This window comes from Hemicordylus capensis, chromosome 4, assembly GCF_027244095.1.
Source record: "Hemicordylus capensis ecotype Gifberg chromosome 4, rHemCap1.1.pri, whole genome shotgun sequence".
In the NCBI taxonomy this organism is placed as follows: domain Eukaryota; kingdom Metazoa; phylum Chordata; class Lepidosauria; order Squamata; family Cordylidae; genus Hemicordylus; species Hemicordylus capensis.
This window is the reverse complement of record NC_069660.1, coordinates 170,398,723-170,415,761: the sequence shown is the minus strand read 5'-3', so window position 1 is coordinate 170,415,761 and position 17,039 is coordinate 170,398,723. Positions and strand designations below refer to the sequence as shown.

General features: G+C 46.3%; 1 protein-coding gene across 7 annotated transcripts in view; it reads left to right on the top strand.

Moving 5' to 3' along the window:
• Nucleotides 1-9,814: 9,814 nt before the first annotated feature.
• Nucleotides 9,815-17,039, top strand: part of RELL2 (RELT like 2) — a 43,776-nt gene continuing 36,551 nt past the window's right edge. Inside the window, exons 1-2 of one of the 7 annotated variants that reach the window (XM_053250264.1) lie at nucleotides 9,815-10,601; nucleotides 11,454-11,667. In XM_053250264.1, coding sequence (XP_053106239.1) covers nucleotides 11,460-11,667 — 208 coding nt within the window. In that variant the 5' untranslated portion in view covers nucleotides 9,815-10,601; nucleotides 11,454-11,459. Of the gene's footprint in view, nucleotides 10,602-11,117; nucleotides 11,259-11,453; nucleotides 11,668-16,737; nucleotides 16,810-17,039 lie in introns of those variants that run through there. The other 6 variants (XM_053250262.1, XM_053250261.1, XM_053250267.1 and 3 more) reach the window with 6 other exon arrangements.

The following is a 17,039-nucleotide window of genomic DNA, read 5'->3' as shown; positions in this document are numbered from 1 at the left end:
TCAGATTGAAATGACTAGATAATCCATAAAGCCTAAAGTTGAGAAGCCACTCTATGCTTAAGCACCTTTCCCAGAACTGGAATATTTGAGATCAATTGGTCGTTCCTGAAGAACTTTTCTGGATGCTTGTCCTGGTTCTGTTCAGGCAAAAGAGTTATTTCCCTCAGATATGTATTGCTTCCATCAGTGGGACTTGAACCCTTGCACTGGGGAGGCCTGCATGTTTGTTAAGCATTCTTCTTCCTCTTCCCCAGGAGGTATTGTCCTTTCTTTTGCGTTGGGTGGTCAAAAAAGTGGTTCCTAGCAATGTGTAAGTGGCATCAGGAGATTCCAACCCATGTATGTGGGTATTCCCAGTCATTCTGTTTCTAGCCTCTTCTTGCCTTACCCACAGTGAAAGGTACCATGTGTGTGAAGTTTTGCGGAGGGCGGGGTATTAGAATGTCATGTTAGTGTTTCCTTGTCCCCATGCATGGATTGGTTTCTTCTGTGCCTGGCCCACATGGTGGTTTTGTTGGCATCCTTTTGTTGGCACATTATTGATGTGTGCTGGCAGGGTTGCCACTAATGCTGGGGGAGAGTGGCTGGCAGGGTTGCTCTGTCCTGGATGTGGGAGTTTTTTTAATGTACTATTTCCTATACACACACTTCTGTTCTGGTATGAGCCCAACACTAATCCTTCACTTACATTAGTTCAAATTTCTTAGTTACATATTTATGCTAAACTGCTTAAATTTGTCTCAAGGAGGCAATCAATCAATAAAATAATAAATATGAACAGTCTGATCTTGTGCAGAATTAAGTGCTCCTAAACACATTAATTTCCATGGGCTTACAAGCCTAACTCTGTATAGGTTTGGACTTCAGGAGACTGCTCATAGCTTTAGTTCTCTTCCAGCTCTACTGTCATTGCTCACTATTTGGACTTGATGTGACAGGGTGTTTCATATCAGCAAGGTGCAAGAGTGAGATAAAGTCATCACACGCTATGCTGTGGGACTGACTGACTGGTGGATTTGCCCTGCCAGAAGCAGAGGTAAGATGTATAATCCTTTCTCAAACCCGCATTTCTCTATTTGGTGAAATTTCTCCATTTGTTGTTTATTCCCTGGCCATAATTTCATCGCCAAATGGGACATTTCTGTGCCTATAATAATTGTAGATCGCCATATTGGTCCACTGGGGGGGGGGGCGTAAGTAGCCGTAGGGTAATACTCTTATCAGAATCAAGTTGAGCAAAGAACCAACTAGAACAAAACAGTGAGCAAGCTTTTGAGTTCCCTTGAACTTTTGCTCAGGCCAGATGTTATGCAAAAAATTAAAGTAAGAGCAGGGGGGAAGAGAAAAGGCTGGGCATGGTGGAAAAGTCCCAATGTTTGTAGTTTAAGACAATGTTTGTCTTAAGATGGAGTACAGGAGGTGTTGTGCAGGCTTAATCAGGTTAGATATTGCTATATACAAAACTGATTTCAGGTTGCATGAAGGGCTACTGGGACAAATAATGTTGTTTTTTTGTCTATGTAATTGTTGCCCAGGGGCTATTCCATACATTACAAAGAATGTACACTCAATGTGAAGCTGCAGTCAATCATAGCTTCTTGACCAGTGTATGTGTTTGCAAACACATTTGTTGCACCCCCACTTTACATTTTTAGAGGGTAACACATTGCACATATTTATTCAGAAGTAAACCAGGGAGTTCAGTGGGGCTTTCTTCCATGTAACTGTGTGTGGAACTGCAGTGTTAAATGAACTGTGTGATGTAGCATTTACAGTACTTACTAGGGATGTGCACTTTCATACTGGAAGTGGCCGCTGCACGTGTGCCAACCACTTCCAGTACGATGCTGACTGGGGCTCCAGGGAAGTATGCTACAGCCCCACACCAATGCTTTTAGGGAGAGCACCGGTGGGGGGAAAGTGGCAGGGCAGGTTAGGTCACCCTCCCTGCCCCATAAAGCCCCCCCCCGCCTATGAACCGACTCAAACGCTGGACTTTTGAACCAGTTCAGTGCTCCAGAAAAGGAGAGCTGAACTGGTTCGTGCACATCCCTAGTACTTACTGTGTGCAAGTATGGTGTAAAGGTAAAGAGTGTCCATGAGTCGATTTTGACTCCTGGCACCCACAGATCTCTGTGGTTTTCTTTAATAGAATACAGGAAGGGTTTACCATTGCCTCCTCCCATGCAGTATGAGATAATGCCTTTCAGCATCTGTCTATATTGCTGCTGCCCGATATAGTACTAGCGGGAATTCAAGCCAGCAACCTTCTGCTTGTTAATAATAATAATAATAATAATAATAATAATAATTCGATTTCTATACCGCCCTTCCAAAAATGGCTCAGGGCGGTTTACATAGAGAAATAATAAATAAATATGATGGCTCCCTGTCCCCAAAGGGCTCACAATCTAAAAGAAACATAAGATAGACACCAGCAACAGTCACTGGAAGTACTGTGCTGCGGGTGGACAGGGCCAGTTACTCTCCCCCTGTTAAATAAAGAGAATCACCACAATAAAAGGTGCCTCTTTGCCAAGTTAGCAGGGTGTTAGTCAAGCATTTCCTCGCTGTGCCACTTAAGTAAGGTGTAGGTGAAGGATTTCCAATTCCATGAACCAGCAGGTGAATACAGGTTAAGAAGAGAAGTTAATCCCATTCCGAAAAGGCAGTTTACCTATTCACCTCATGAACACTACTCCGCTGATCCCAAATATGCTTGCTTCGATTGTGTATACAGTGTTTAGGATTGTGGCTTGAGAGTGAAGTTGTGGAGGAATAGCAGTCGTCCCACCACTTGCCAAGTGGGGAGGATCTGCCCTGCCGTGGGAGACACGGATCTCCCACAAAATTACAAGATTACCCACTGGCACCAAGTATACTTTTAGGCCTTGTCAGCCTTTCAAACCTCTGTTGCCAAAAACAAACCTTGGTAGAGTGGTAAGGCCTATAGGCATGAGGTACAGTTTTTCTTTTAAAGATAAACAAATAATTTTACTTCATAATTAGTTTAATTTGAATGTAAAGTTGTTACTTGAGTTCAGTTTAAAAAATACCATCAACAACAACAACAAAAAAATAAAGGAGAAAAGAAATGGTTGGAAAAAAGCATCCAACTAAATCTGATCTAAACTGGTCCCTAACACAGAGTCCTCTGCAGTTACCTTCTTTTGTCAGCAACTTGGCTTGTTCCTTCTGCAGCTTCAGGTCTTAGTCACTTCTACAGTCCTGGAGGCTTTTCTCACAGGGCTTTTATTGTGAATCCACTCCTGACTGGAGTGTGCCAGTCCACATATTAGCTGGATTTACCCCGAGGTCCCTGCGGGCTATCAGGGACCAGGAGAGACAAGACTTTGATTTTCCCTGAATGGAGGCTGTGAATTCTGGCTTAGCCCGCCCCGAAGTAGGTCTGGTTTTAAAAAATCCTCTTGTTTCATAGGCTTTTGAAAAATAACCCAGGGCTTGTGTTATGCCCTGCAGTTTTCTCTGTTGTTTTTGGGGTGGTTATGCCAGTAAATCGGGGTTTTAAAAAAACTCAATGAAGGGGAATTGGACAGCTGCTTTGGTTATGGTCTGCTCTAAGTGATTTGCAATTGCAAGCGCTGGGGTGTGTGTGTGTTGTTGTAGACTGGTGATACTCTGTTGAGGGAGGGGGAGGGAGAAATTCCTGAGTTAAACACAAGCACCAATTGTAAAATGTGTGTCTTGCTATGTTTTACATAGCCTTTAGGTATGCAGAATTGATGTAACCTGAGCCCTTTGTTGTCTAGGCTGATTTCATTAGGTGTGTGGGGGGGTGAACATTACTGTGTTGAAGGCAGTCACTCACAAAGGCAAGGGTTAAGCATCTTGCTGTTTGATCCAGCTGTTTGACAATTCATTCTTGCTCTTAATTATTTTTAAAAGAAGCTCTCTCTCGCCTCTACCTCTGTGTTGGAGGGGAAACCTGGACCAGGTAGATGCGAACACACAGGAACAAGATCTGCCAGGCAGTGCGTGGAAGGGCTGACAGCTATGTGAACTGTCAAACTAATCCCCCAAAGTTAACAGCTTGTGAATCTGCTGTGAAGTAGATTCGCTCTTCAGATACCCCGAGACATAAAGGAGATTCCAGGAGGTTTTTCACACATGGCTTTATGCCTTGGGGTATCTGAAGAGCTATTCTAAATGTGAAACTAAAATAAAGCAGGCATTAACTTTTGACCCTGCCAGTATCTTCATGGATAAAGAGTTGCAAGCATATTAAACACACAATCTTATTGACAAAAAAGAAGAGTTTTAGGAATATTAATACATTAAAGGTAAAGTGTGCCATCAAGTTGATTTCGACTTCTGGCACCCACAGAGCCCTGTAGTTTTCTTTTGGTAGAATATAGGAGGGGTTTACCATTGCCTCCTTCTGCACAGTATGAGATGATGCCTTTCAGCATCTTCCTATATTGCTGCTGCCCGATATAGTACCAGTGGGGATTCGAACCGGCAGCCTTCTGCTTGTCAGTCAAGTATTTCCCTGCTGTGCCAATACATTACAAGGTCTTATTTACAAGAGGTTTGGGAGTATCAATTCCATTCATAATACCATGCATTTGCAATACCAGGGCTTATTTACAAAACCAAGTGGTCTAAGGCCTTGTTCCTTCACAGAAGTACTAAGCTACTACTCCATAATGTTCTTGCTAGAAATTGAACACAAGCCTATAGAATAAGACAGAGGTGGGTGGGATCTCTGTCTGATTGCTAATTATGCACTCAGTGCTCATCCAATCACACTACCTGCTCCATGCTCTACCATGCATTGCAGACATACACATGCTCATGGTCATGCACTTGACTCCATGTGTTGGCCATGTAGGAGATGAAAGAACCTACTCAATATTTGGCTGATACATCAGTTGTGCTTGTGAGGGTGGAGGGGGGGGGCAAGGAAATGCCCAGCTTTTCCTAGTTGGAGCCAAACATGAGCAATGTTCATTGTGAAACAATGTAAAGTATTTATTTACTTACTTATTCGATGGATATACTGCCCTTCCAAAATGACCCAGGGTGGTTTACAAAAGAATAAAAACAATTAAAACCAGTTAACAATTAAAATCAAAACTATAAAAATAGAATAAAAACCAATTAAACATTCAAACAGTTTAAAACCCTGGAAAACCAGTACAAACATTTAAAACAGTTTTAAAACCCTGGAAGGCCAGGCCAAACAGATAGGTTTTAAGACTCTCCTGAAAGACAGTAATGAACTCAAATTATGGATTTCTGCCCCGAGTGCATTCCATAGCTCAGGAGCAGCTGAGTGACCATCAGACAAACTGGTGGTAATTGGAGATGGAACTCCTCAGATGACCTTAATGTGCATTGGGGATCATGCAGAAGGAGTCGCTCTCTAAGATAACTCGGACCTAAGCTGTTCAGGGCTTTAAAGGTAATAACCAGCATGTTGATTTTGCCCAAAAACATATCAGCAGCCAATGTAACTGTTTCAAAACAGGCATAATATGGTCTCCCTGGGTTGCCCCAGAGACCAGTCTGGCTGCTGCATTTTGAACTAACTGAAGTTTCTGAACTACATACAAAGGCAGCTCCACATAGAGCGCATTGCAATAGTCAAACGTGGAAGTTACCAGCTGATGCACCACTGCTTTAAGGTCATCCTCTTCAAGGAATGGGCGCAGCTGTCAAATCAGCCGAAGCTGATAAAAAGCACTCCTGGCCATGGCCTCCACCTGAGATACCAGGGTGAGGCCTGGGTCCAGGAGTACCCCCAAGCTGCGCACCTGCTCCTTTTGGGGGAGTGTAACACCATCCAGCACAGGAAGATCTAACTCGCCCCTCAGATTCTGAGCCCCTACAATGAGCACCTCCGTCTTGCTTGGATTCAGCTTCAATTTGTTATCCTCCATCCAGCCCATTACTGCTTATAGGCAGGCATTTAGAGAATGAGTGCCATTTCCTGACAATAAAAGAAGTAGATTTGGGTGTCATCTGATAACACCGAGCACACTGATCACCCAGCACCAAACCTGATGACCTCACCCAGCAGTTTCATGTAGATATTGAAAAGCATTGGTGACAGAATGGAGCCCTGAGGGCCTCCATATAACAACTCCTGTTTTGAGGAGCAACTGTCACCAAGTTCCACCATCTACCTGAGAGATAGGAATGGAACCACTGCAAAGCAGTGCCCCCTATCCCCAACTCCCCAGGCGATCCAGAAGGATACCATGGCCAATGGTATCGAATGTTGCCGAGAGATCCAGAAGAACCAGCAGAGTCATACTCCCTCTGTCGGTTCCCTGGTAAATGTCATCCATCAGGCCAACTAAGGCTGTCTCAACCCCATAGCCAGATCTAAAGCTAGTTTGAAATGGGACTAGATAATCTGTTTCCTCCTAAACTGCTTGGAGCTGGTTGGCCAGTGGCCACCCCCTCTCAATCACCTTGCCCAACCAAGGGATATTGGAGATTGGAAATTGGCCTGTAACTATCCATTGCTAAGGGGTCCAGGGAAGGCTTCTTAAGGAGCAGTCTAACCATTGCCTCCTTCAGACAAGGAGACACCCTCCCCTCCCTCAGTAATGCATTTATGATATTAACTAGACCATCTCCAACAATCTCCCTGCTAGATAGAAGCAGCCAAGTTGGACAAGGATCCAGAGAACAAGTGGACAATACACTCTAGTTGGGTAAATGAGAATACACTATAGTTGGAGGATTTTCTGGATGAACAATGGCAATTGAGGGTTCTGTGTGGACCTAAGGGGAGCAAATACAGCTGGTGAGGAAAGGCTGCATTCTGCTCAGCCTCAATATATAGCAGTGGGGGTGGGGGGACTGATTCGAACGAGAGTGCATTGGGCATTGCATTCAGCCAAACCATAGTCTGTATGAGTCATGATCCAGATGTTAAATAATCACACTGCTATAGACATGTACAGTGGCACGAAAGGGGAGTAAGTCCTGCCCCTCCATTGTCAATCACCCTCGTGCTCTGCCACTCACACTTACAGCCGAAATTGTCTGATGAAGGAAGAGATTGAAGTTGAGTGGCTCTTCAAGAGCCCTAAGCGTGATGGTGGGCACTTCCATGATGGTGAGGCTGGATTGATTCCATGATGTGAAGTTGGATTCTGCTTGGATAATCATTTGTACATGGGCAGAGGTCTAATCATGCATTGAAAGTATCATCTGAACTAGCCCACTCATGATGGGAAATTGCAGTGGGTGGGGGAGGAGGAAAACACTTGAGAGACTGGCATCTGTAGGTGTCCACTGCCAAAATTAACAATTAATAACTATTGTTTTGTGCTTCATTATATAACAAGAGTAACATGTACTTATACTTACTGTGTGGAGAATGTCCACTTACTACATTGTATGGTGCTGTATTCTGGTTCTGTCTTCTTTTTAATTTTTTAATAAATACATATAACTGTCATAATACTGTGCGAGCCATAGGCAAATATTGCTCACACACACACCCCAATAACAGGGTGCGCAACTGCTTGCATGCACCTGGGTTATAAAATGAAAAACTGTAACCTATCCACAACTCTCTGAAGTAGGGATGTGCACGAATGGTCTTTGGCACTGGCGGGGGTAGTATTTTAAGGGCGGGGGAGGGTGTACTCACCCCCCCTCCCCGCTGCGTTCCCCCTGCCGGCGCTCTGTAAATTCCAAGCCCCTCAGGGCGGCAGCGTTCCTCCCTGCCGCCCCGTTCCCCCTGTCGGCCGGAAGTGGCCAGACGTTGCGAGCGTGCGTGCGCCCGTCGTGTGCGCTCACAACTTCCGGCCACTTCCGGCTGACGGGGGGAACGGGGCGGCAGGGAGGAATGCTGCCGCCCTGAGGGGCTTGGAATTTACAGAGCGCCGGCAGGGGGAAACGCGGCGGGGGGGTGAGTACACCCTCCCCTGCCCTTAAAGTACTACCCCCGCCGGTGCCCCAATGCCAAAACGTTTTGTTCCTTTACAATGGCCTCCGAAACGTTTCGGGCACATGCCTACTCTGAAGTAGCTTAGGCTAAGAGAGAAAATGCACTGCTTATGTGATTGCCTTACACTCTCTGCTTATCCCCAACAACAAACATGTGAAGTAGCTTGTGAGTAGTTTTTTACGTGATCGAGTCAAGAGGTTTGCCAGCCATTGCTCACTAACCAGGTATAATTGTCTCTGTCTCCCCAACAGCAGCAATTCTTCTATTGACTCTAGTGATCATTTTCCTCCCCATGCTCTTATTGCCTCTTTTCATCTATCCAAAGGTCAGAAAAGTATTTCTCCATGGAGAAAGAGAGAGAGATTGAGATTAAAATATCTGCCTATATCTCCACTCCAGTCAGCTAAGTCATGAGGTTCCTCTCCGCCTTTCTCTCTTCTCACAAATGTTCTATAGTATACTCTTGGCTGACTGTAACTGAGCATGTACGAATTTGATGTTAACATAGAACTAAATGAGAAGAATTTTCTTAATTTGTAGAAATCCAAAACATTTATTTCAACAAACCCATGGGAGACCTTTGTATAGAAGACAGACTATTGAAAGAGACCTTTCCCAAAGAAATTGTGCCAGTGTGGGTTTCACTATTACTTAGCAAATCTCCAATTGTAAATATAGTGGGCAGGGAGTAGTGGGGAGAAGGGGAAGGATTCAGCAAACCGCTGACTGGGGAAATGAAACACTGCCAGTGCTGATGGGCCCGGTACTTGGGATTGGCCCCATGCCCTTGCATCTGATGTCAGATGCAGGGGGCAGGGCCAATTCCTGGGAGAGGACCCCATCCCTCCACAGTCAGTGTTTAATTGAAATGCTGGCTTGCTGGGTTTCCCCACTCAGCGCAGCCAATGTTTCAGTGAAACACTGGTTGGGGAGGAGAGGGGCATGCCTCACGCTCCCAGCCCGTGAGCACTTCCTTCACCTCCTGGGTGAGGGAGCGGGGGGAAGGGGTGCTCTGGCTGAGGGGACACACTTGTTCAGAAGGCAATTCTGAGCTTTCAAAAGCCTGTTCTAGCACAAATAATGTAAAAGGAAAGCTTTGAGAAACCACAGAAGTGATGGTGGGGAGGTCAGGTGAAAGAACATGACAGAATGCTCTTTTACTTCTCCAACTAAAGGCATTCTCCTTTAATACATACATCATGTGATACTACCAGGAAGATAAGGAGCTTTTTAAAAAAAGGATGTAGGAATATAGGGAGCTACTTTAGACCAATGGGACTCAGCTATTATCTACACTGACTGGCAATGGTCCTACCTGGAGAGATCAGGGACTGAACCTAGGACCATCTGTATGCAAAGCAGATGCTCTTCTACTGAGCTACAGCCCCATACCTCTTGAGTCTCCTAATATTCAAAACATAAGATGGGGAATGATGAGTCCTGCTGTGTTACAAGTTTGTACTTGTAACAAGGAGGAGAGGAGAGCTTGTGGCAGCAAGCATGACTTGTCCCCTTAGCTAAGCAGGGTCCACGCTGGTTGCATAAGCATGGGAGACTAGAAGTGTGAGCATTGTAAAATATTCCCCTCAGGGGATGGAGCCACTCTGAGAAGAGCAGAAGGTTTCAAGTTCCCTCCTTGGCTTCTCCAAGATAAGGCTGAGAGAGATTCCAGCCTGCAATCTTGGAGAAGCCACTGCCAGTCTGTGAAGACAATCCTGAGCTAGATAGACCAATGGTTTGACTCAGTATATGGCAGCTTCCTATGTCCTATGAGCCCAGATAAATGGCATCTGAGCACTGATGCCAGGTTATAACTCCCCCCTTTCTTTCCTGGCACCCTGGATATCTATAGTCTGTGGACGGTGGCTTCATGTCAAGCCTTGCAGCTGCTGCCCTCTCAGTCCTGGCGGAACTCTTGCAGCCTCTGCCTGAATTGCCATCTGAGCATCAGAGAGGTGGGAGCCGTGGTATCAGTAAAATGCTGCTTTTCCTTCAGGAAGTTGGCCAGAAATAGCTAAGGGGTTGGTTGTTTAGCTCTTCTCTGTGCCCACAAGGAAGCAGTGAGACTGGAAGAGGAGGATGTTTCAAGTAGTACCTGGCAGCAGCAGCAGAGGATGCAGGGTTGCTAGGCGACAGGTGAAGGTGAAGAGGACAGATTTGCCAAGAGCAGACTACTTCAAGAACAACATGAAGCAGCAGCGCGCTGGTGCTTTGTAGGCAGGCTCTAGAGATAGTAAAAGGCTCAGGAAAGCCGCATGTGTTTAGGGCTGCTGCTGCTGCTGCTGCTGCTGCTGGAGTGAGGGAAAAGGCAGTTGGGTCAAGGCTTGAGATTCTCGTTCCGGGACGTGCCTGGGGAGGAGAGCAGCCGGTGTGGATACTGAAATCAATGCAGAGCCTGGAAAGGTCAGGCTGGCAGACAGCTCTGGAGAAAGGTAACGGCGATGCTCTCGGCGACTGTGGGGAAGGAGGAAGACCACGCTAGGGCTGCCTCGGTAGCAGCCGCTGCCCCTCACTGCCTGCCTGCCTGCATCCCGAGCTCCGCTGCAGCTGGAAAGCCCTCCTTGAATGGTTGACTTTGCATCTCGGCCCCTCCGCCTTGGTCGTGAGTATTGAAGACAGGCAGAGGACGGAGCTCGGGAAGAGGAGTGTGGGGCCGCAGCGGCGTCAGGCAGGTGATGGTGCCCCCCCTCCAGCGGTGGGGCAGGGGTGGGGGGACCAGGTGCCTGCAGGGCAGTGGCGAAGGCATCGCTCTTCGCCGGAGCGAGGAGGAGGAGGAGGTGCTGCCGAAGCAGAGACGCGAGTCTCGGAGCCCCCGCCATGTCCTTGAGCAGCCGAAAGACAGAGGGAAGGGCGCGCGCGGGCAGAAGAGACCGAGCGACGTCTCTTGCCTGCGAGCTTCGCGTCCAGCAGGACAGGAGAGAGGCGGTGCCGTCAAGGGTCAGCCTTCGCCCGAGCCGGAGGGAAATGGGGCTTCTGCTGCAGAGAATGATGGAGAGACAGACGGCGGGATGCTTGCAAAGCTGGCCGTGTCCTTGGGAAGCCGGCAGCAAGGGACGGCGCGAGGGTGGGGGGCAGGGAGCTGCGCTGACCAGGAAACAGCGAGGCGAAAAGGGAGACGCGAGGAAATGCCTGCCCCCGAAAGCATCTCCTCGGAGGAGAGTCCCTTCGGAAGAGTGAAGAAGGCGGCCATGGCCCCTCTTGACCCGCTCCCCTCTTCTTCTTAGCCGGGAGACAGCGTTGTTGAGTCATAAAACCAGGCGCTGGGAACCTCAGGCCAAATCTTCCCGGATCAGAGCTAGGCTGCTTGCAGCAACCCCTCAGCAAGGTCAGGCAGGCTGCTGCTCACTAGAGAGGGGGGCGTTTGGATTGCGCGCGCGCGGCGAGGGCGGGGGGCGCTGCTGAGACCAAGGGCATGGAGAACTACGGCGGACGCCTATGTGGGGCACGTGGGCACCACGGGGTGGGAGGACAGAGGAATGTGGGTACCAGGGGGCTCTGAGCCATATTGCCTCTCTCCTAGATCCGAATGTCAGAGCAGAACAGCACCGAGGATGGGGATCCGGACCCCCAGCACAGCTTCTATATGCTGTTCCTGCTGGTCCTGGTCTTCTTCGTCATGGGCCTTGGAGGATTCCTCATTTGCCACATTCTGAAGAAGAAGGGCTACCGTTGCCGGACATTCAGCGATGAACTTGACTCCGAAAAGAAGGAGTCACTGACCCAGCTGCAAGATGGTGAGTAAGAGGGCCAGGAGAAAATCTTGACCGGAACATTTGGAACAGCTTTCTTGTTTGGCAGGAAGCCCCTCAAATGAAATGTGACAATAAGTTCATTCCAGCCTGCTCAAGAGACACCAATGGCATGGGAATCACACGGATTATAAAATAATGGTTGAACCATTCATTATTTTGCTGAATGTCAGTGAAAATATTCAGATTTCTCTCTCTCTCTCTCTCTCTCTCTCTCTCTCTCACTCACTCACTCACACACACACACACACACACACACACACACACCGCTGTAAGAATACTTTGCTAGAGGGATTACAATATACTTGTGTGGTGGTGGTGGTGGATTCAACATTTTCAGAGCATTCAGGTACTCTGCAGACAGCTCCCACCCTCTTTTAGTCTACCAACCATGCCCTGGCTCTGTTCAGTTGGCACACCTTTCTTACTTACAGCTCTATCCTGTGCATGCTGCTTGCTCAGAAGTAAATCCCATTTTGTTCAGTGGGCTTTATTCCCAGGTATATATATTTGCATTGGACTACAGTCATAAGTAAACTTGTCTTTTTAGATCAAAGCAAAATGTACTTTGCTTTCCTGATCTACAAACTTTCTGATGTACATTGATCATCATGCAGCTCATTTGCATGGTGATTAATGTGACTACTAAATTGGAGCTGGTAAATAGCTCAGATCTAAGAACTTATAAAACTTAACTCTTGAGTTAACTAGCTGTTTGGATTTAGTAAAATTTCTTGATTCAGCAGTAAATCAAAGCAATCTTGGTATAGCAAAAACATTGCCTTTACAATGTTTCCTTAGTGACTAAAAAGATACCCTAAAAATCAATATTGTTTCAAAAACTATCATATCCTTCATCACTGGAGTATTTTATTTATTTTTATTTATTGTTAAATTTATATACCGCCTTTCATTAAAACAACCCTAAGGTGGTTTACAGCAAAATTTAAAAACAAGATTGTAGAAAAGACACCATTAAGATATTAAGCTAAAAATATAAAACAAATCTGATTAAAAATTTAAAACACCAGCATAAAAGCAATACAGAGTACAAAGAGCAGCAGCAGAGATAATCATATAAAAACCTGGGTAAAAAGCCACGATTTAACATGCTTTCTAAAAGCTGTGATGGAGACTGAGGAGCGAATAGAATAGGGGAGCATTCCAGAGTCTGGGGGCAGCAACAGAGAAGGCCCTGTCCCGCATGCACGACAATTGAGCCTCCCTCAATGTCATCACCTGGAGCAGAGCCCCCTCAGATGATGACCTCGTCAAGCGGGCAGCATCCCTTGGGAGCAGGCAGTCCCTCAGGTATCCCGGGCCCAAACCAAGTATCAATACACTGCTCAGGATTTGCAAATAAATCTTGGCTGTGTCCACTGCAAACCTGGCTACCTTTATGTGCTTGTCAGTATCTCTAAGGACATAGGTAAGTTGAAACTCTTCAGACCAACAAGCAATTGGGCTAGATAATAGATTCAGAAATGTTTCTCAGAGCTATAAAAGGGACAGTAAAGATTGTAATGGATGATATTGTATGTTAAAGAAGGGATAGAATCTAACAAGCTTGAAAACCTAGGTGGACTGGAGTCCTCCACAGAAACCCTGTGGGTGACTATATAAGGCCGGAAAGCGAACATGCTACTGGGGATGTGCTATCGCCCTCCAGATCAAAACGCCGACAGTGACTGGGAGTTGCAGGAAGAAATCAGGGAGGCGTCAAGGAGAGGCAGGGCTGTAATTATGGGTGACTTCAATTACCTACACATAGACTGGGTAAATTCACATTCAGGTCAGGACAAAGAGGTCAAATTTCTAGATACACTAAATGACTGTGCCCTAGAACAGTTGGTCATGGAACCGACCAGAGAGAAGGCGACCTTGGATCTAATTCTGAGTGACACCCAGGACCTGGTGCGTGACATCAGTGTCATCGACCCTTTAGGGAACAGTGACCACAGTGCCATCAAATTCAGCATACATGCGGGGAGAGAATCACCAAGGATGTCTAACATGGACATTTTGAATTTCAGAAGAGGAAACTTCTCCAAAATGAGGAGTACGGTGAAAAGAAAGCTGAAAGGGAAATCCAGGAGAGTCACTTCACTCCACAGTGCATGGAGTTTACTCAAAACCACAATACTAGAAGCCCAGTTAGATTGCATACCCAAAAGGAGGAAAGATACCACTAAGTCCAAGAAGATGCCAGCATGGCTCACGGGTACCGTCAAAGAAGCCATAAAAGGGAAGAAGACTTCCTTCCGAAATTGGAAGGCCTGTCCAAATGAAGAGAACAGAAAGGAACACAAACTCTGGCAAAAGAAATGCAAGGTGACAATAAGGGAGGCAAAACGAGAGTTTGAGGAACATTTAGCCAAAAGTATCAAGGGGAATAACAAAAACTTCTTTAAGTACATCAGAAGCAGGAAACCTGCCAGGGAGGCAGTTGGGCCATTAGACAATGACGGAGTGAAAGGGATTATTAAGGAGGATGTGGAGGTTGCAGAGAAGCTAAATGAGTTCTTTGCATCTGTCTTCACGGCAAAGGATACTGAGCATATACCTGTTCCTGAACCAGGCTTTTTAGGGATGGAGGCTAGAGAGCTGAGTCAGATAGTAGTGACAAGAGATGATGTTCTAAACTGTCTGGAAAAACTGAAAGCTAACAAATCACCAGGGCCGGATGGCATCCATCCAAGAGTCCTCAAATAACTCAAATGTGAAATTGCCGACCTCCTTGCTAAAATTTTCAACTTATCCCTGAAATCGGGCTCTGTACCAGAGGACTGGAGAGTAGCAAATGTAACACCGATTTTCAAAAAGGGACCCAGGGGTGATCCGGGAAATTACAGACCAGTTAGCCTAACGTCTGTTCCAGGCAAATTGATCCATGAGTGTGTGGATCAAGGTGATCCAGTTGACATAGTATACCTGGACTTCCAAAAAGCTTTTGACAAAGTTACTCATCAAAGACTCCTGAGGAAACTTAGCAGTCATGGGATAAGGGGACAGGTACATGTGTGGATTGGTAACTGGTTGAAGGATAGGAAACAGAAGGTAGGGATAAATGGAGGGTTTTCACAATGGAGGGAAGTAAGAAATGGGATCCCCCAGGGATCAGTACTGGGACCGGTGCTTTTAAATTTATTCATAAATGATCTAGAAGCAGGGGTAAGCAGCAAGGTGGCCAAATTCGCAGATGATACCAAACTCTTCCGGGTAGTGAAATCCAAAACCGATTGTGAGCAGCTCCAAAATGATCTCTCCAAACTGGGTGAGTGGGCGACAAAATGGCAAATGCAGTTCAATGTTAGCAAGTGTAAAGTGATGCACATTGGGACAAAAAACCCCAACTTCAAGTATATGCCGATGGGATCCGAGCTGTCGGTGACTGACCAGGAGAGGGATCTTGGGGTCGTGGTGGACAGCTCGTTGAAAGTGTCGACTCAATGTGCGGCAGCTGTGAAAAAGGCAAATTCCATGCTAGGGATCATTAGGAAGGGGATTGAAAATAAAACGGCTAATATTATAATGCCCTTATACAAAACTATGGTGTGACCACACTTGGAGTACTGTGTACAATTCTGGTCACCACATCTTAAAAAGGACATTGTTGAACTGGAAAAGGTGGAGAAGAGGGCAACCAAGATGATCAGGGGCCTAGAGCACCTTTCTTATGAGGCAAGACTACAACACCTGGGGCTTTTTAGCTTAGAAAAAAGACGACTGCGGGGAGATCTGATAGAGGTCTATAAAATCATGCATGGTTTGGAGAATTTGGAGAGAGAGAAATTCTTTTCCCTCTCACACAACACTAGAACCAGGGGTCATTCCATGAAATTGATTGCTAGGAGGTCTAGGACCAACAAACAGAAGTACTTTTTCACACAACGCGTGATCTACTTGTGGAACTCTCTGCCACGGGACGTAGTGACAGCCAACAACCTGGATGGCTTTAAGAGGGGTTTGGATAACTTCATGGAGGAAAGGTCCATCAATGGCTACTAGTCAGAGGGCTGTGGGCCACTTCCAGTCTCAAAAGGCAGGATGGCTCTGAGAACCAGTTGCAGGGGAGTAATGGCAGGAGAGAGGGCACGCCCTCAACTCCTGCCTGTGGTTTCCAGCAGCATCGGGTGGGCCACTGTGAGAAACAGGATGCTGGACTAGATGGGCCTTGGGCCTGATCCTGCAGGGCTGTTCTTATGTTCTTATATTATCTTCCATGTTGCTTAAACCACAGGCTCATAAGCATCCCTCTTACGGAGTGTTATTGTAGTGGTCAGGTTCAACACCTGTGTCCATTGTTTGGAGACAGAGAGCACAGAATGCTATTTAAAGACTGAAGGATTTTAAATCAGATTGTTTGGCCAGTTAGATATCTGTGATGTATAAATATTAAAAGGTAAAATTTTGGAGACTTGACTAATCACTACGTGGTGCTGTTCAATATTTGAAAGTCTAAATTTCAAAATATCCTTGGCTTTCAATAAACCTGTTTAATCCTTTAGCCATGCTGCACCTCTTCAAGATCTTATCAACCTGTGCTAGCCAGAAATTATTGGTTTCCTTGCAACCTATATTATTTGGACAAAGTGGACAAATGCTTATCATCCATCCATATTTTTACTCATGGCCAAATAATTAACCAAATACAATTTTAAAAAATCAAAAGCTTATCAAGTTCCGACCTAAATATCATGGCTAAAACATTGTGGGATGTAAAAGAAAGCATCTCAAAAATTGATTTTGTATATGGTCAGGTTCTTGCACCTTCCTGGATTTCTGGTCTATTGAGAGGTTGCCCTAACTTTAAAGACTTGTAGAACAGCATTGGTCAGGTTTCCTCCCATACCATCTATATTATTAATTCTCTAAGATGGGCCATGCATGGGGACGTGGTAGAAAGGAGGCGATTGGCTGGCAGAGTTTGCAAGCAGAAGCACCTGACTGGGCAGTGGGGATTCCATATGCAGATAGGGAGAAGGAGCCTGTGAGAGCAGAAGCACCATGGTGATTGGGCAGTGGGGATTCCATATGCAGATAGGGAGAAGGAGCCTGTGGCACTATGGTGATTGGGCAGTGGGGATTCCCTATGCAGATAAGGAGGAGGAGCCTGTGATGGTTAAGGTCAGTTGGAATGCAACTGTTACTGGTCAGAAGATGTTCTTGATTGTAGAGGAGAGGAATCCTCTCTAATAAAAGCCTTGGTGTCCGTCCGTGGACGGACACCAAGGCGTGTGTTCGTGCCTCCCTGGGCTGTTCTGGGCATGCGAGAAGCGCATGCCCAGAACAGAGCAAGGAAGACACGACCGCCAGCACCCGGCGGCCATCTTGGGCGGCCAGAAGTGGCTGTCCCG